Genomic DNA, 20,506 nt, shown 5'->3' with positions numbered 1-20,506 from the left:
ATGTATGTTACATTGAACTGAATTTCGAATTGTTTAAAAAAATTATGAAACAAAAGAAACATTACTTTATTTGTTTTATGAATACTTAAGTAGTTCACATTTAATTCAAACAGAGTGTAAATCATAATTTTCATAATCATAGTAAGCTTCACAATTGCATGAACATATTATGAATGGAATTCATTCATAAAGTGGCAATACACTTTTGCAGCCGGTCTACAAAGCACCTGAGTTCAAGAATTCTCTAACAACTAAATGCGACTTTTAAAATAGGTCCTACCTTAAATTTAAATCTCTATCTAAAATTTAAACTCCATCAAACCATACTAAAATGAAAAGTTAGACGGAGTTAAGTGGGATCAACCATAGTCATATACAGTGTAAACTTCATATAATGTCACTTCAGTGTTGCTATATTATACAGATTACACTGTAATTTGAGAATGATCCCTATGATTTGTCCTGGTGTAGGTGGCTAAAAATTATTAGACCATGCAAAGTGTATACTGATACTGGGGTCTGTGCTAGGAATTTATATTGCTATAACTAAATAAATTATTTAAACATCAGCATAATTTATCAATACAAATTAACAAGTTGTTAATGAAGTCATTCATTATTCTTTTCTATCATCCGGCTGTGTATGTGTATGCTATTTTTAAGCATGTTGATATGGTCCAAATCATCTGAGATGAACAAGTTCCAATAAAATGAACCATTTGAATATGTACCTTAGTATCTAGATTTAAAATCAAAATTGTAATGGTTGTTTTTGTATTATATGGTTATTTCAAGTCATTTTAACCAGAACTTCATTGATTTCATTGATGAATTATATGTCAATGGTTCGCATTTACGATAGAGGTACCCAGTTAAGCTAATTAACTTTAAATTTAAAATCCAAAAAATGAACAGTATCATCTAGTGAGTTAAAACCTATCTAGGAACCATTACTGAAAATAACAACTAACATGGCCATGTCTTTTTGGGTATAAATGGACACACTCATTTTCATCGTAAACGTTTAAATAGCCTCTCGGCCGGAATGCATATTGGTACCGGATCTGTCCCATAAGGGATACAACAAGATGCATATTTTATAGGTCATCACAAGTTAAAAAAAAATAATCTGTGAATCATAAAGTGGAAGTAGGTAATCAAGGTTCAGGTAGCATACATTTTAAATGCTACCTTCCTTTTCTTTTAGTTCTTTAAAGATAAGTCGGTAACTATCGAATCGATAACCGTTTCAATTTTTTAGACACGAAAATCTACTTTCTTAAATAAAATAGATACTAATGTACCACATCCGCTAACACTTCATTCCTATTCTTTGTATTACCATCTATTTCCCGATTTGAATACGAACTCCCTCGACCTTCAACTTCTGGATTATCCTGCGTGCTTTAAGAGACCTTGGAACGTGCCCATGTACAAGGTCTCACGCACAGACCACCGCTAGGACAAGATATGAATCTTATTGCCTTGTAATAAGGCGACAAATGAGAGGTAGGAGAGGCTACAAGAGGTATGTAGATCGTAGGTACCTAAAGCCTTTAAATATGTAGGCGGACGAGTACAGTCAGGCTTAAATGTCTTAAAGATCATTGTCAATCTCGTTACTTGTTGCAATCTTTATGATATTAATGAGGTCAAAAATGTTTTCTTTCGACTTTTTAGATTATTAATTTACTACGACTACAAAGTAGACAAAAGACCCACAGCTCTGTTGATCAGACATATGAATGGTTCCATAAGGGCAAAAACAGGTAGGTACCCGAAGGTCAACCACCACGTGTCCTACCTACTACACTCAAGACTCCGAGAGCAATGAAAATATGGTCATTTTGTACGTAAAGTCGACAGAAATTAAACGAATTGTGAGTTCCATTTTCATTAATCTTGAGTTTAGGTAGTACTATGGCTTCCTAAAATCTAATAGGTATTTTAATTATTTTTTTTTAGCTAAAGAGCCACATCGACTTGTACTATAAACGTGGCATAACTTTTACTATAATTATTATTACTGTATCCGTGTAAATAACTTTTGCAAATACCACATATTATGTGAGCTTTTTCTAGAAGTTAAGAATGGGTATAGTAAGTTATCCTTAAAAGATAGACATTCAACACCACGGACTTTTTTGTAGATCCATCAAAGAGAGACAACCCCACCATACATTGTGTTGTTATAGCTCAAACGGATTAGGCAGCCTTTTCGATTAAAGCTCCTAGCCAGCGTGATTTTTTCCGACAACATCGTTATATTTCAACCAAGTTATATACCTAAGAATCACTCATTGATAGATGAAAGTCTGCTGTTGCGCCTGATTAACTAATACTAATACACACCGGCAATAAGAACGCATGAATGACAGGGCACAGGGCCACATTAGGTAGTGTAAGTGAACAATATTGAAAGTAAAGTGCGTAATCATTTCTGTTCGTGATTGTACTCTACACTGAATGAAGCGCGTCGGTGTCATTCAAAGACTGGACTAGTCGCTATTGAGATTGCGATTACAACTCCCAGTTAAATGGGTGAAAAGTCCGCATTAGGTATTGTAGTAGATTTATCTACTACTAGGTAGGTACCTAAAGTACCTAATGCGAAAACCGAGGAGACCCACGCGCTACATAGGTCATCTTACGTCGAGAAACCAGGCATTTAAACAGCGTAATCCTGTTCGTATTGCAAGACGAAAATGTATTAAATAGCCACAATTTGACCTAGATTTTAAGTAAAATTACCATATCGAGAGGAGAAAAAACCCAACTATGTAGTTACGCTTAAAATATTATAACTTGTCTTGATTCTATGGCATAGTAGTACAGCGAAAATAACTCGTTTTAGTGAGGGGAACTATGTATAAGGTTTTTTCGAAATGACCTTAGAAAGGCGTAAGTAATTATAATATCGGGTTACTCAGGCTCATAGTTTTTGAGTATTTAAATAATTTCGTAAAAAAAAACCGACTGCACACTAAAAAGAGGCAAACAAGCCCCACGAGAATATTGTGAGCTTAAGATAAGTATCGCAGGCGGGTTTTTTGTTTTTTTATAATATATTTTTTTATTTTTAACTATTTCGTTGTTTTTATTTAACGAAAATTTTGTAGATTGTTATGTATGTAAGTACCATTTGAAAGTTGTACGACGACGACCAGATTCATGGTGGTTCCTTGCAGTTTATAACTGACGATCCTAACAAAAACGAGGGAGGAGGATCCTAAAAAAAAAACATCCTATGACACTCCCGTGATCTCATTCGATTAAAATATTATTTATAATTATGGCCATGAAAAACTAAGGCGATTAGTTTTTTATTTTATATTTGTTAACGCCTATTAAATCATAATTAATGTTTACTCAATCAAAATTATTTATACATAAAAAAACGGTCGAGACTCGCAATTATCAGCACTTAAAAAAATCTACTATTTTTTTTAAACAAATTTTAATGAACCAAGGTATTCTCGTTCCTTCTCTTCCAGACCAGAGATTCGATTTAATGGGACCCAATTGGGTCCTAGGTTCCCAGTATTTGGCGTTAGGTATTTTAACTTACAATTCTATTATTCCAGCAAGCAACATGTCTTAGACTGACCTTATTTCCATTTAAAACTAAACATCTACTTGTATTGTGTCCCATTTTTACTACCCTTATACATTCTCCACAGTTCATGTCTAAGTCCTATTAGCTCAACCTTTACCTCACCGTGAGAATTAAAAAATGAGCAATGACAAGCTCTGACCACTCACCCTCTGAGGTAAACGACCAGGAGGGTGGCACCCCCGAGGCTTAATTGCTTCACGTGCGTACCGGCAGATGGTAGGCAAGGTGCAAGACAGTGTTGGCCTCATGTCGATGAACACAAACACATCCTTATCGATGGGTCATAAATACAAGGAAGTAACTATGACCTAAGTACATCGTTATCATGGTAAAGTACATCATATATTGAAATAAAATAGCATAAAAAGTTAGGTGCAAGTATAGTTGCTGTGTGTCTAATAAACCATTAAGCATGTCCTGTTTGACTTTTGATAAAACGATGGAAGTAACTATGTTGAAATATGTATTATGTAGGTAAACATTTGTCAATTTTAAATTACTTTATAATATTATTTATAAAATAAATATAACTAGTAGCTCTCTAGCTCTGTGAGCTGTAGACCTCGCGATTAGCTTAAAAGTGTTATAATAAAATAAAAAACGTACTACTACGTACGTGTTCTTTAAGCTAATAAACAATTGAGCATATCCTGTTTGACTTTTGATAAAACGATGGAAGTAACTATATGTTGAAATATCTATTATGTAGGTAAACGTATGACGATTATCAATTATTATTTATTATTATTTGGAGCCTGTCGTGTCCCACTGCTGGGCAAAGGCCTCCCCCCAATCTCTCCACTGGTCTCTGTCGAGTGCTATGTCTGGCCACTCCTACAAGAAGGAGTCCAGTTCATCCCGCCATCGCCGGTGAGGTCTGCCAGATCCCCGATTCGAGTTTTCGGGCTCCCACTCTGTAGTGACTTTGCCCCACAACTCATTCGGCATTCGGCAGACGTGACCAGCCCAATCCCATTTTAGCTTGGCCGCTTTCCGAGCTACATCGATGATTTGTGTCTTGGAGCGCAGCGTGGTGTTTCGGACTCGATCCACCAATTTGACACCTAATATGCTACGCTCCATAGCTCGTTGGCAAACTCCGAGTTTGGACTTCTGAGCTTTAGTCAAAGACCAAGTCTGTGCCCCGTAGGTTAGAACTGGGAGTATGCACATGTCCATGAGCTTCCGTTTGAGATATATCGGAAGATTACCTTTCATCAGGTGTTTCATGGACCAATAGCTCCTCCAGGCGTTTTCAATCCGTCTTTCGACCTCTTTTTCCTGACGCGCCTGGAAGGAGACTAATTGGCCCAAATAAATATACTCATGGACATATGCAATGTGTTCTCCATTTATCTCTATCCTACGTGGTTTGTTGTTAGTCATAAGTTTGGTCTTTGACATATTCATCTTCAGTCCAATTTCGAGGCTTGCGATGCTTAGTTCTTCAAGCATTTGTTGTAGCTCGGAAGCAGTTGAAGAGAAAATGACAATGTCGTCAGCGAACCGCAGATTAGTTAATCTGCGATTTCCGACGACAAGCCCTTTCTCTCCCCAACTTGGCGCAAGTTTTTTGAAGACTTGTTCCAGAGTGCTTGTAAAAAGTTTCGGCGATAGCGGGTCTCCTTGCTTAACTCCTCTCTCTATTTTGAAGGACGGGCCAGAAGATTGCAGTTTGATGGTGGCGGTACTATTTCTATATATAGTGCTCAGGAGTTTTATGTAAGATGGATCTATTTCTTGATTGAATAGGGCAGTGAATATGGAGGCGTGGGTGATACTGTCAAAAGCTTTAGAATAATCTATGAAGGCGATGTAAAGTGGAAGTTTGTGTTCTTGGCATTTTTCAATTACTTTATAATATTATTTATAAAATAAATATAACTACTACTACTATTACTATTTGAGAGGAGGCCTGTGCCCAGCAGTGGGACGTATATGGGCTGAATTATTCTTATTATAAATATAACTAGTAGCTCTCTAGCTCTGTGAGCTGTAGACCTCGCAATTAGCTTAAAAGTGTTAAAAAAAACATACTTCTTCAAGTCATTATAACAGCGAACTTACAATGGTCTTAATTGTCATTGACCTGGCGCTTAAGTCCTTAATTTTGCCAATTTCCGCTAATTTGAACTTTTCCAAATAACGAAACTACAGAAAAATTCTATCTTACTACTGAAACTGCTCACAAATTTTCACGAGAATCGGTTGAGAATTGTAGAGAAGAACATCCGGATATACGAAAGCATTTCTCCCAAAGTTAAAACGGAGACCTTCGCTTCGGTCAAAAAATGGCCACAAACACTTCGTGTTAAATGATTATGAGTGATAAGTTAACTCAGACAACAAGTATTAACAAAGTTATTTAGAAATTATCGAATTTATTATTTTTACCAAAATGATGTTTTTCTGATTGCGATCTATATTAATCGTGCTAGATACAAATGCGAATGACTGACTTTAGATTCCGTCTAAGCTAGCTCTACGTCGATACGGCAGGCGACAGAGGAGTATACCATTATAAGTCAAAATTCCTGAAAATATGTATGAATTTTCAAGTGGTGCTAGGTGTTAGAAGGACCGAATTAATTTTGGATTATGTGATACAGTCATCGAAAAGAATAAACAGTTTCTTGGCTGTGTCGGTTGTGCAGTAAATATACATAGCATACTAAATACAAACAAAATAATATCTCTAACTTCTTAATCGATAAAATCGATTCTAATGAACAAGGCATCACTACTGTATCTAACATGGCTTTGCTATGAATACCGATGTAATTGGGGTGAGTGCAGGACGTAACTTTCACACGATTGCAACTGCACTTACTGCATGTTTTATGTCTTTAATAAACTTTTTGCTTCGTGCCAACTTGACATTTCAGGAAACCTATATTTTTAATGCTTTGTTGCGAATTATTTATTAATAGGTGTTATTTAACTACCCGTTATTAATTGGTTGGTATAAATCTCTAAGCGTCTAGTTTGTAAGGGAAAATTTGTTTACAGTACATATGGTGCTACTTTACTGCACTAGTGCGCAAATTAGCATATTACGCTACTTTGTCAAACATTTAAAGGGCCATATGTACTGTAAAACGTTGTACGATACATGTGCGAATAGATAATTCGCAACTCGTGTCGATTTAAAGCACTCCTTTCGGTCGTGTTTTAATTTATCGCCACTCGTTTCGAATTTCCTATTTTTCGCACTTGTATCCGCATTAGTGCGTAAAATAGCACATTATGTAACTATGTCGAAAATTTAAAGGGTCATATGTACTGTAAAACGTTGTACGACACTTGGGCGAATAGGTAGGGCGATTAGGTAAATAAATTTTTGCACTTGTATCGTAAATAACTATTTTCCGTTACTACTTCGAAATAGCAACAGATAGTGTAAAGCTTGACTATAATCTAGCGCTAGGTACTACACCTTTACTTTCTACTCACTGATTAGTTGACAATAAACCAATCTCAGCGCACCAAGTAGATATTTTATGGCAGGACTTTTAATCCTTTAATGTACCTACTATTGTATGAAATAAGTTATTTATGTTGTTCATCTTATATTTTAAGGCTAGGGTTACTGAGTAGAATTTAAAAAGCCGTAGCAAAACAGACCTTTTTTCTAAGACAGTCAAGTGATTATGAAGTTTTAGCTATCAAGTGCTGCAGTAGCTCTTCAAATATTTTGACTGTTCCCTATTTTAAAGTCCTCACTTCTGGTAACACTTCATTACCGACCTCAGAAAATTAGATATCTATTCTACTCTTGATAGATTTATGTGTGGGGAGGGCTAAACTATGATTATTTAGAGGAAAGCGGATAAGTTTACATACCTCTAAGCTCTAATTTTGATCAGGACAGGAATTTATGGAATGACAAATTTCGGGTTCAATGCTACCTTTGCAAGTGGGCTTAAACACTCAGGGTATTGTATATGACCTAGGTATAAAGTTTCGACAACGATATTAAATCGCCGTCTCGCCTATTGAACATGAACTGGTTTGGACTTTGGACGAATTTCCGACCACGTGGTCGCAAACAACCCCAGTTAGCTTAAAGATGTTTTCAAAAAAACATTCAATAGACCAGCTGGTTTGACACCCGGTAGAAGAAATATTGTATACATTTACAAGGGGAGCTCAAGATATTGGGGGAGAACATTATTTCTTGCCGTCTGTCGAATAAAAAGGCTTTAGGTACGCGCCTAGCTTTTGTTAGAGAAGCAACATTCGCAATGGTTGATGGCCCGCGTCAGATGTTTTTTGCGCTCATGAATTTCGTAAATTGTAACACTATTCGGCCGTGTTCTGGTGTCAAAGTTCATCACGACTTTTTTGAGCTAAAATACATTTTACCACCCTCCGTATATTTGTTAACTAGTGCATCGAAAAGAGATTCTGGTTCAGATTTTTAACGGGATAACTTTATCATTATTTACTATGGAATATTTATGTTATTATTTCATACATATTAATGGAAATGCACATTTATCACCTAAAATGTAAAATAAATTTGACTACTTACTAGGCCGAGAGAAAAAATATAGGATTATCAATTTTTAAGAAAGTCGAGATCAAAAAGTATCTTATGGTTTCCAAACACAAATATAGCTCTTCCTGTGCAAACATCTTTATAGATTCGGCTTTCACAGCTCGATGTAGACAAACTCGCAAAAAATCGATTGTTACCATGAATGAATCGATTCGTCGTGTGGGAGTTCATATCTCCGCAACAGCTGCGCGGCGCGTGCGCACTGCACAATGCTCTAAGAAATTACTTATGCACCCGTACTCCTTATATTCAAATTAGTTTCTTCGTTGGAAATGCAGCTTTTAAATTACATTTCTTTTACTTATTTTAATCATAAGACATGTCATCGTCGCGCTTATTTGTTCCTATTTTATGAATACTTTAGTAGGAGGTAGATTCTAAGTGGAATTGAATAAAGTATTTATGTTTATCCTTATTGGGAACAGGAAAACCAGGCATACTACCACATGGCACATACATATATGTGTATATATACGGCACAAAATAAATTATATGACAGTTTTAATACTGTCACTGTGCGTTACTGTAACTATAGGGGAGTTTTCAAAAAATTAAGCTTTATTGGAATCAACTTTTTGCCTTTTTTACATTGGAATATCACTTATAGTTTATGAAATGAACACCAAAACTAATTTGTTATTTAAACTTAATGTTTAATATAGTTATCGTTACAAAACTGACAGTGATTAAATTTTCTTAACAACTCACGCTAATCGGGTACGCTATTTTTTTTAACTCCCATAAATGGGTTATAATATCTTTCGTGCATTTCTTGTAAACATGTCTTGGGTCGAATTTTTCATACATTAGAAGGTCTTTGTTTTTAAGTCTCCTAAATGATTCATAGTGTTTTTCAAAACCACAAGGAAAGCATAACATTTTAATAGCTAAGCACCTTTACCTGCATCGCATGCGGGTAAAACAAGTTCTCAAGGGGGCCGACCCCTATGAAGCATAGATTATACTGTTTTAAGGAAAGGTACCTACACTACACTACAACGTAGGCACCATTATCATACATGAGGGTTTTTAAACTGTTATCAATACACCATGTTTCCACTGGCATATGGCGATCGTATTTGAAATCGATTTTATGGCTTTTGTTCCCTATTTTGTTACGTTTTGGATTATTTAAATTTGATTGTGATGGGAGAATCACATGTTACTTTTGATGTACATATTTGGTAGTTATATTTTTGAACCATGAGAATTATAGACAGATGTCCAATTTTGTTGAATACTTACGATAATTTTGAATAGGGAAGTTAGTATTTATATAATTATGTAGCCGAAATTAAATGAAAATAGCTGAAGTGCATACATTAAATTAAATCGTAGTAGTTTCGTCTGTAGTAAATCATAAGATTACTAGAGCATGTAATCGGATGAATGATGTGAATGCAGCTAATTAAACGAATGTTAATTTCCCGTTAACCATCGTTTAAGTATCAGCTACCGTGACGGCCATATTGCACGTGAGTCATTTCACACCCTGATGGATAAGACATCAGGCGAGGGTGAGAACTGTGTCTGTTTACATTCCATGTTGTCAATTTATGTGCAAAACAGCAAAAGGAAACATGAAAAAAAAAATGTTTATTAACTGTGGATTTGAAATTTTTCTGTCGGCTCAACAAAACCAAATGACTCATGCTGACATGGTAGACATCCGAATGCTCGTTACTGTTTCAGTACATGCAACGTCTCAACTATTATCTGATCGACCCCTAGGACGTTTACTCTGGTTAGTAGTCACTCGTATAATAAACACATTCACAATTCAGTAAACTAGCTGACCTGAAAATTACCTATCAATTTTGTCGGAATTCTGTTGAAATACTCAAATAAAAAAAGTAAAGTTCTTCTACATATTACGTTAGAGAGCAAATAGTAAGTACGATGCGAGACTGATGAATAAAACTAGTCATATAATTTCTTACTAGTTTAATCACAAAGAAATTTGATATATGGTAATGCCTGCATCGAATTACCCAATCACGCGCGGAACGAAATCAAAATACTGATTGTAATTTATTGCACTTATAATTAATGTAAGGGTATGTACCCTCGGACAGGTAACCATAGAACATTCCCACGTTAAGTTTGAAGGGGCTCGAAAGAGGGGCAAGTCATTGGTGCATGTCCTCCTGATCTTTTATTCCAAATTTGTACAGATGGGATGAGTCCGTGTTTTTTAGAAAATGCAATTCCCGTGCGACTTTGACCCCTCATAACAATGTATTGTGATCTAGATGTCTCCGAGATGAATAAGCTGATTAGATTGGTTTAATTCTAAGTGTTCGTAGAAACGAGAACAATTACGTGTATTCGGTTGATTATTTGTGCGGAACATGTGGGATTTAAGAGAGGTGCCTGTGCCTGCATAATATTTCAGGATGGTCGAGTGATCCGGATGGTTAGGTCGGCTCGGACACTAGGACGACTAGGACTCTGTTAGGTGTCATTCTTCATAATAATAATTTAGAAGGTACTTGCTATTGCTAAGATATATTAAATGACGATTCATTACATATGTTAAAAATGGTTTATTTAAGGTTTGACGCAGGTATAGATGGCGCACAGGGTTTAATACCCTGTGCGCCATCTATAATCGTAATAAGGCTTACAAAAGTTCATAATGCGTGTCGCGAAACCGTACATGTTGAACTCCGTACCTAATACTATAGAAATGTCGATAAAAATATGTTCCTTGTAGAGGTTCCTTTAGGTATTTACAAATTTTATTTTATTTTTATTACTTGTATGTATCGCAGCAAAATACACGATACACTTTCCAAATAACGGTTCAGAGGGATAGATCTATCCGTAATCGCTAATGTTGATGGATACCCAACGGGTTCGGAACTCTAAATGAAAAAATAGAAGTCAATGTTCAAGGACATTTCTTATTACACGCATTCACAAATTCTTGATCTTAAAGAAGTTTATCTCGAAGGTTATCTTCATTCCATTCAATACATTTTAATTTATTTTACCAGACAACTGTGTCTGTCAAAGGCATGATCGCCTTTGTTTACTCTGTTGAACTAAATGCAAAGGTAGGTGTAATAAGTTCGCTCACTTTCACATTACAATTTATATACGTATTAAACTTTAATTAATTGTGCTCAAACCTGATTTTGACTACAAACCCCTACTTTATATGAAAGGGTTGTATTGTTAAAGATTAACATACTCGTAATTTCAGTAGTGCAATGCCCTTAAAATGGGTCACTTTGCACTTTGTCTTTGTGTAAGACCTTTTTGTAGTGTTTGTTCTTTTAATTTCTTGTTATGTGTGAATATTAAATTAAGAGCTACACATCTGTATTTTATCCCTACGTAATTTAATATTCAAGTCATTTAAGACAATTATAATAAAAGTTTGGTAAACTAAACCTGTATAACTACGGATATTAGATTCACAAAACACGCTGTAAGACACCAACCAAAGTTAAGCTAAAATATGGATGCTTGTGAACAAGAGAAGTTTCATATTGATACAATTACGAATATTAGATTAACACTAAATATTATATACTTAGGGCCAGTTGCACCAGCCACACTTTACAGAGACTGATCAACGTCATTCATCACTTCACTATGAAACTTAACATATAATAGAATTTAGCGAATGCTTTACCGTTGACAGACGGTTTGGTGCAACCCGTAATAGACTCGATATGTCAAATTACTCAATGGCGGAGCGCCCAGCATAGAACTCGTTTCCAGACAGCTTACCCAATTTTAATTTAGTTGAGTACTTTGACTACGGCACATAAATAAAAGGAAAGACTAACTATCCAGCTCTCCTACGAATACGTTTGATGTTACCTTCCAAATTGAGCTAAAAGCCCGAAGCTTTTACTTTTGAACTAGTTATAAAAATAAGTCTTTGCTCATTGAAAGTTTAAAGCACAATTTAATCAACTAGATCTGTTAGTCTATAAGATTTGTACTTACATAGTTATGGGCGCGCATCCCCCGGTGGCATTGCGCCCGCGCAGCTGCTGGCAATCAACGCAGCTTTGTGCGTGGGGGGCAGATGGCGCTCCCGCCGACTTTGTTGTTGTAGATCGATAGTGTTAGGTCATTTGAGTTTTTAGTTACTGAAGTTTTGCGTTTATCAAATTATTATCACAGAAATATCAAGTGAAAACCAAATTACGAAATTCATCAGCTTATACATCATGGTTCCTTCGAAGGATGCCTGATATATCCTAGGGCCGGTGACGTCATCGTTTTCAGACAAATTTTAACTTTAGGACTGTAAGAAAAGATTTGAACCCCTATTTAATACTATATGTATTTATGATACACGGTGTCTCACGTGAAATCTGTCAAAAGCTGTCATATCTGAAATACAACAATCGGGCCGAACAATGGGTTCGAGATTTGCTCTCCTATATTAAAACTCCTTAATCACTACACCATGACAGACTACCGCTAATCTCCCCTTGTTTAATCAAATCGAAAACCCAATTAAAAACCGATAAAGCCATTAACTAACAAATCGAAATTCCCATAAGAAATGGTTTTGCTTAATCAAATTTGCGATATCGGCGCGATCGGAGCCGTAAATTCGTCCATTGACACGCGTTTAAGGCCAGATGGTGCATCACCTGCCTGGTCTGCAGTGCCAGACTTTGCGGAACTCCGTTCGGGACCGCATTCCTTTTCAAAAACAAATTCCCGGCACTACGCACGGTCGTTGACTTCGATGCTCGATTTTTCAAGTTGTCACACTGCATTTTAGGTAATGCGGCTCGGGTATAAATAATTATGAAAAATCGACGAGGATCGTAAAAAAAAGAAGTTGTTGAGCGGAACTTGAGTTTCTTCCTTTATTAAACCTATATACTGCCCGACATAATGCTAGTCATAGCGCATAATATATCCACGGAATCTAGGGATCTTCTCGCAACAGATGGAATGGATGGATAAGATCCAATATTATTGCGTGTCAACACTGTTCAGAACACGAAAGTTTAATTGCTATTTTTTTTCCTATTGCTATTCATAGGTACGAAATATGCGTTGCTCTAAATATTTCTAAAGTAACAAACTACTAATATGTGTGAACAGGATTTTGACTTCATAACTAAGGCAATTTAGACTAGACGTTTGGAACAATGACCTCATATAATAAACACAGTCTTCCTTTCAAGAGGCCCCTCGGACCCAAATGTGTTTTACATAAGCTTCGTTTGTACTATGAAGGCGAATTCTTTTGCCAACAAAGATGTCTTGGAGATTCAAACTTCAAAGACGTTTCAAGCAGAATGTTTAAGACTTTTTGATAACAACGGTCTAAAGTACCTACACACATAAGCTAAATATTTGCCATATATTCTACGTTTTATAATCTTCATTTATAATATAATAGAATGTAACAGTCGCTTAAATCTCGGAAGGTATTTTGTGAAACTGGTTACCTTTTTATGCAAGTACCTACTTTTGTTTTGCTGCTGACATCTGAAATTGAATTTAAAAAAATCATAATAGCCTTAAATAGCTCTCGTGTAGAAATAAAGGTAAACAGTCTTTGTTCATTAGCGCTTTCTCTAAACACCTTTCGCGCGCGTGCTGCCCTATAATTGTAAGAGTATAAGAAGGGGAGGAAGTAGAAAAAATACATACGGGGTTAAGAAATGTCAGACCGGGAGCGGGGGTGCTTTTGTGCTAGGTCGCAAGACATTAATCTTGGAGGGAGGCCAGGTGATTACCGTAAGACCTTTTAAATAAAAAATATCAATTTCAAAATTTTAGGAAAGCAATTTCTTTGCGTGTAATAATAAAGTGCAACTTGAAACATGTCCAGACAAGTCTATCGCAATGTTAATCACTTCTATAGGGAACAGCTGCTCCTCGTACCTAACGCTATGCACCCCACACATTGCTCCCTCACTAATGCCATCCATGTAAAAACCTACCATTAAAATACGTCTTTGTTTCAGTAGCGACTAATAACTCTTAATTAAATGCTTCGCGTATGTCGCGTTAAAGTAAACTTAATTTTTTTATCAAATTGATGATAACTGAAACGATTTGGCGAAGAGCCGCTAAGTGTACGGTCCGAGTTTACTAACAAGCAAAAAGTTCACACATGTCTTGTAAATGTGTCATCTTTTCGGAATAACGCCATATGGTGTTCCCCTGTCCCTAGTTAAGGCGGGATATCTACGCGCAGGCAAATGAAATATTATTTAGATTTTATATCGAGCAAATTTTTTATAACTTAAGATCTCCAAACGTTTAATTAGGTGTCGCTAACTCAGTATAAACAAATCAGCTGATCATTTAGTTTAGTTTTAATTCATTCAAAGCATTTCATTTAGTTTTATTTTAACAGAGCACTCTGAAGCATCACCGTCGCTGACACTCAAAGCTGAGCTTAATTTTGAGTTTTTGACTACCTACCTAAATATACCTATTATTATGCAATAATTACCCTAGTCCTTTAATAATAACTATTCTGGTGAAAAGTTTTGCACATGACTCAATTTCAGAGATTCTATTGTTCGCGTGAGAATTATTCTTTCAAATAATAGCTGGGCTTAATTCACTAGATTCACTTTTCTATCCCCTTCAGTGGATGTCTATTACTCTATTCTTTTTAGCCCTTTTATCTCACGTCGTGGTTGAAACCTGTTTCGTAGATAACCCTCTATTTATTCTAAGCTTAGATAGAAGGGCTTTGGAATGTCTAGCTGCTGTATGCTTTTGCTAGTGGTTAATAATTTTTATTATTTATAATATGTCAACGTCAACATTGTTAGCAGGCACATCTTCGCATTGTCCATTAAAATACCTATACAATCTGTGTCGACTTTGTATATAGTATTTCAGCCTGGCTGAGATTCTAAAAAGCTAAGGGACGATACATTTACATTATAAAGGGATGAATCTCTGTCCTTGCTGACCCTAAATACTTTATAGTCACCAACCGCATTGAAAGGCAGACAACAATACGTTTAGTTTCTGGACTTATATAATGCTCTATCATGTACAGCTAACAAAAATATAACCTAATTAGTAATCCATTCAAATATTATATGTACAAGAAATCCTTCTTTTTTTTGACTCAAGGATGAGAGTAATTCATTCCGCTTGATCGATCTGGATACAATTACGCGAAAGACCACCAAGTAAACCACTTCACGTATTTTTTAAAGCTTTTCTCATGACACGGGTTCATTCCATCCGGTGTCATGTTACGTAGGACGAAGATATTTTCTACCTATCTCGATGTTCTTAAACAATATTGACTTCAACTTAATCTCAATCTAGTAAGGACTTATTCATTTATGTTTCGGCAACAAGGCATCCTGTTAAATGAAATTAGAGCTCAGCCATTTGTCTCGGTAGCTCCACTGTTCATTTGACTCCGTCTGAAGCCTTGGCGACTCAATGGCGCTTGGAATTCTGTCGCGTGTTACTTGAGATAATTCTAGGAATTCGCATTGTAGCACGGATATTATCCAATAAAGATAACTTTTAATATGTTATTGTCATTCAAAGGGAAAATGATGTGTAACAAAACTCTGTAACTAGTTAAGTCATCTTGAAACGTTATTACGTACAGAGTCACGTCTAAAAATATCGATACGAAAAATGTGCCTAAAATATGTATACACTACCTTAATATATCGACAATAAAGTCGTGTATACATATTTTTGGCACTTTTTTCGTATCAATATTTTCAGACGTTTCCGTACTTACATGACAGTGATCCTCATCCAGACTGCTAATGACATTACTCTAATTACATAGTTGCTAAACAAACTCCGACACATATATGATTCCGTGACCCCATTCTTTCTCGTTAGCGTTCAGCTTATCAATTGTTACATGCGCGAGTCGATAATGCTGATATATTCGGCATTCGGCTCGTTGGATAATTTTCGACTATGTTCGTGAACTTTGAAGTTGCTAATAAAGAAAATAAAGGGGCACAAGACAGGAAGTACGCCCGATGCGTGAGTTAACACGCCGCTTCCTCAAGGAACCCCTTGTGGACATTTTTTTAATGTCAGTGCTTTGTCTAAGGAAATTGTCATTTGCCCTGCTTTATAAGGTTGGCCTATAATTAGGGACAGACCTGTGATTTGAAAAATCATAGGGTTGGTTAGTAGTAAATGTCAACATTGTATGCCCTGAAATGTGTGACATCTGAGTGCGAACGACGTACTATCGAAGTGTATTTATTACTTTAGCATTAAATGTTATGGAGCGGGTTCGCACGCAGGTTTTCACGTAATAAATACTATAAATATGGTACCTCATAAGCTGACTTGCACAGTATAAAATAAATAAAAGATGTCCGTAGCGGTGGCCGGTCCATTATTAAACCTATTTCATTTGTAATCGGGCTTCAATCAAAAGCCCTTCAAAGATGGGAGATTGCTAGAAGACAGGTGGAAATGACGACAAGTAAACGACCGACTTCCTCCTTTTAATTAGATGCCATTTATGTACTTCCATTTAAAATAAAAAGCAGACCATATTTATGCCTTATATGCCAAGTATGTCTCCTTATTGGGAATTTGCAAGAGCTCACGTTTTCATTAAGTGATTAAATTAAACGTCAATTTTGCGTTATGATTATTGTATCAATTTGGAGTGTTTGTAATTAAATAAAAATAAATTTAAGTCAATATTTTATTTTGTCGCATAAATCTATTGTTATGACGTCGATTTTTACGGAACATTTTTTCCGCTGTTATCCCTAAGATAATATTGAATTTATAATGCTAAGAATAATAATAAAAACTGGAACTTAGACATCGATGTGAAAAAGTTTACCTTATCAAGAGATCCGTCGGTATCTGACATTGCCCTAAAATTACTTCATAGAATTAATATCTTATCATATGACAGGAAATGAAAAATACGATGTTCTGGATGTTATATACATTTAAGTAATGTCATATGTTTATACAAGAAATTAAATTAGCATCACGTAACATAAAATTTCATATAACTTGAGCTTTAAACTGTAAAATACCGCAACACTACCACCACGAATTTGTGAAATAGAGGTATTTACTGTCTGTTTGCCGAATATGTTATTTCTCTATTATAAATACATGAATGTATATTATTAAATCTACATTAAAAACTCGCCTACTTTCTAGATCGGTTGAATCGGAAATTGGAGTCCATGCTTTGATTAAATATCAGCTGATTTTGTAAACATTTCCAGCTCATTCAGTCCCGTTATATCGACCGTCAATCGAAAGTTGCAAAAAGTCCCCGGTACGAAATTAGATTGGCATCCGTAGCACATGCGGTCCCGAACCCTCGGTTTTTGCTTTTTTTTTGCGGTGGGCTTGCAAAATTTCCTACCGGTACCGGTAACTAGTGGGACTGACTTTTAGGTTGTTTTAAATCCAAGCAATATGAAAATTGTTTAAGAAAATTTAAAGTTTACGTAAAACGCCAGTAAATATAGTATATATATTTAAACCGTATTGCATCAGGTACCATTTACTAGACGTACAAACACATGTTAAATTATGGGTTTCATTAATCGCTACATTAATTTTGATAGGGCTTAGACGCTGACCTATCCAATACAACAATGAAATCGATTTTTCTTTGTTCATTTTTCTATACCAGCTTACACCTGCCTAAATTTGCCTGTGTTGCGTCACACATTCTCACAGGGTATGATTTGCCTCCGTCTCTTTCTTACACGTCTTTAATTCCATCCTCGTCCTTTTCGTGGCATCCCTTCCAGGGACCTTTATTCCTGCATTCCCTTCACCCTTATTATGTCTTGCGTACGCGCCTGGTGTAGGTGTGTTAGTGAATATTACAGAACCATTATGGGAGTGTGGGAACAGGGACTTTAATTTGTTCTTTTTTATAAACGTAGTGAGTCTTCGGCCGTGGGATGATGGTGTTCAGAGTTGTTTTGGCGGGAAATCTTAGTTGATAAAACATGTATTTCTTGTTTGATAAAAATGTGCGTTCATAGAAATATTTGTTGATGGAACATTTTGCAGTTTCATTAAAATGTGTTTATTTACGGCCAAGTGAATAATGGAGACCTATTTTGGATTTGTGCGAAATCGTCGTGTTTCTTCATGGATCCATTTAACGTCATGTTATATGAGTAAGGTTTTTTTAAAGTTTATATTAAGTACATATTGTCAATTTTCTTATGTTATATAGTGCAGAAAAAGTTATAGGTTTATAAAAGTTGAAATTAAATTATGACACAGTACTTCAGACTTCAGTACATATATCGTGAGTAGACCGAAGTAGAATAAATTCGTATCCGTGCTTATAATCTTAGCAAACCCGTTTGAGCCCATCAAGTATTCACAATACTGAATGAGAACAAAAACACGTTTCGCTATCAGCTGATGGCCGACTCTTGGTATGCATAAATTTATCGTTTCAATATTTTTTTTTGTATTACTCCATCTGGTTTTATTTCAATTTATCAAGAGTTATACTTTCAGCCACCCAAAGTGAGTGCTAAAAACTATTTCAAAAGGTACCTACATAAAACTAATGTTTGGTACCCTCTTTTACCTCCTAAACACGCCTTAATTTTACTATTACTGCTATTTATTATGGGTTTGAATCAAGACTAAGTCAAACCGTTTGACTTCTACTTCATTTCATCTTGGGTCGCTTTAAGGCAATCATCACATGCCATAATGACCTGTAGTTCCTGGTAACTATAAGAGCAAAAAAAAAACAAGTGTCTCAAAAGATTGAAACAGTTTTTTTCCAGATTTATTTCACATAAATACCACAACACTCCTCTCGTTGAATTTTAAACTTTCAGTCCTAGCATTAAGGTTTACTATCTATTGCAGTACAGAGGATAAAGAGCGGTCTCTTTTTTGCCGGAGGTACCTCCATGTCTGCGAATCGAAGAATGAGCTGGCGCCAGTTTCTTAACAAAACCATATTGACGATTGACCATTTCGACCTTGGTTTCGTTATAAAAATGGTATCACGGTTTCCTAAAATAACAAGATTGTCTCGATGAAAATAACTATACTTATTCTACGTGTAACTAATAAGCTTAGTTATGAGCATGTTGTTTTGTTGAGCTTACACGAATAGGTAACGCACGACTGTTACCTATTTCGGATGTTTGGTATTAACTATAAAACAACCATGTTATAAATCGCATAGGTATTTTAGTATTATCCAAGGCTATGGCAGAGTATATACTCGTAGGTACTATATGATCAAAAATAAAGGATTACGTCAACGAACGTGATGGCGTTCAGGACACAAACAGGATTCCGGTTGATATCAAAGATACACGTGTATCATTTATCTCTGGTGATATTAATTTAAATGTCCCTGGGAACGGACATGTCATATGATATCGTGTACCTATCTGCGCGGCAGCAAGCAATTGATAAAGATTCTATATTTTTTTTTCATAATATGTCTTTTACATTTTAATGATTTAGTCATTTAGAGTAGGGTAAAAGACACTTCTAATGAGCAATTTGAGGTGCTAATGTTATGTAACCTATTTCCTCTTTAATTTCAGTCCGTTTCTTCAGTTAAAGTCATGTCCCTTGACCCTTGACAATGACGATTTTTAGGGTTCCGTAGCCAAATGGCAAAAAACGGAACCCTTATAGATTCGTCATGTCCGTCTGTCTGTCCGATTCTGTCACAGCCACTTTTTTCCGAAACTATAAGAGCTATACTGTTCAAACTTGGTAAGTAGATGTATTCTATGAAACGCATTATGATGTTTACACAAAAATAGAAAAAAAAAACAATAAGTTTTGGGGGTTCCCCATACTTAGAACTGAAACTCAAAAAATCTTTTTTCACCAAACCCATACGTATGGGGTATCTATGGATAGGTCTTTAAAAATGATATTGAGGTTTCTAATATCATTTTTTTCTAAACTGAATAGTTTGCGCGAGAGACACTTCCAAAGTGGTAAAATGTGTGTCCAAAGTGGTAAAATGTTGAACAAGATCTAGTAAGTAGATTTTTTTTTAATACGTCTTAAATGGTACGGAACCCTTCATGCGCGAGTCCGACTCGCACTTGGCCGCTTTTGTATTAGTTATATATCGTGTAATTCACGAAGACGCGAAAAAAGGAAAAAGGACAAAAACGAAAGGAAAAAGGTTAGATTTAACAAATCGCCGCGTCATCGTAGATGACACGAACTTATCATTATTTTTTCCATTCCTATCAGTCTTGTCTAAATAGGTACCCACGATCCTGGCTGTTCTTTGGTATTTAGTACTATCGTCTGACCGATCAACTTGTCTTAAGGACGTCTTGCCAGGTTATTCGTATAAAGATACATGCATCCAGCAAATC

At 35.7% G+C, this 20,506-nt stretch overlaps 1 protein-coding gene across 5 annotated transcripts in view; it reads left to right on the top strand.

Annotated features, from left to right (window-relative positions):
* Positions 1-20,506, top strand: part of LOC133516394 (mucin-2) — a 67,593-nt gene that overhangs the window by 12,827 nt on the left and 34,260 nt on the right. Inside the window, exon 1 of one of the 5 annotated variants that reach the window (XM_061849303.1) lies at positions 18,008-18,298. The exons of the other annotated variants lie outside the window; for them this stretch is intronic. Within the exon in view, the coding sequence (XP_061705287.1) occupies positions 18,270-18,298 (29 nt within the window). The 5' untranslated portion in view covers positions 18,008-18,269. Of the gene's footprint in view, positions 1-18,007; positions 18,299-20,506 lie in introns of those variants that run through there. 5 annotated transcript variants of the gene reach the window in all.

The sequence above is a fragment of the Cydia pomonella genome, chromosome 3 (assembly GCF_033807575.1).
Source record: "Cydia pomonella isolate Wapato2018A chromosome 3, ilCydPomo1, whole genome shotgun sequence".
Lineage (NCBI taxonomy): Eukaryota > Metazoa > Arthropoda > Insecta > Lepidoptera > Tortricidae > Cydia > Cydia pomonella.
This window is presented reverse-complemented; position numbering and strand designations above follow the sequence as displayed.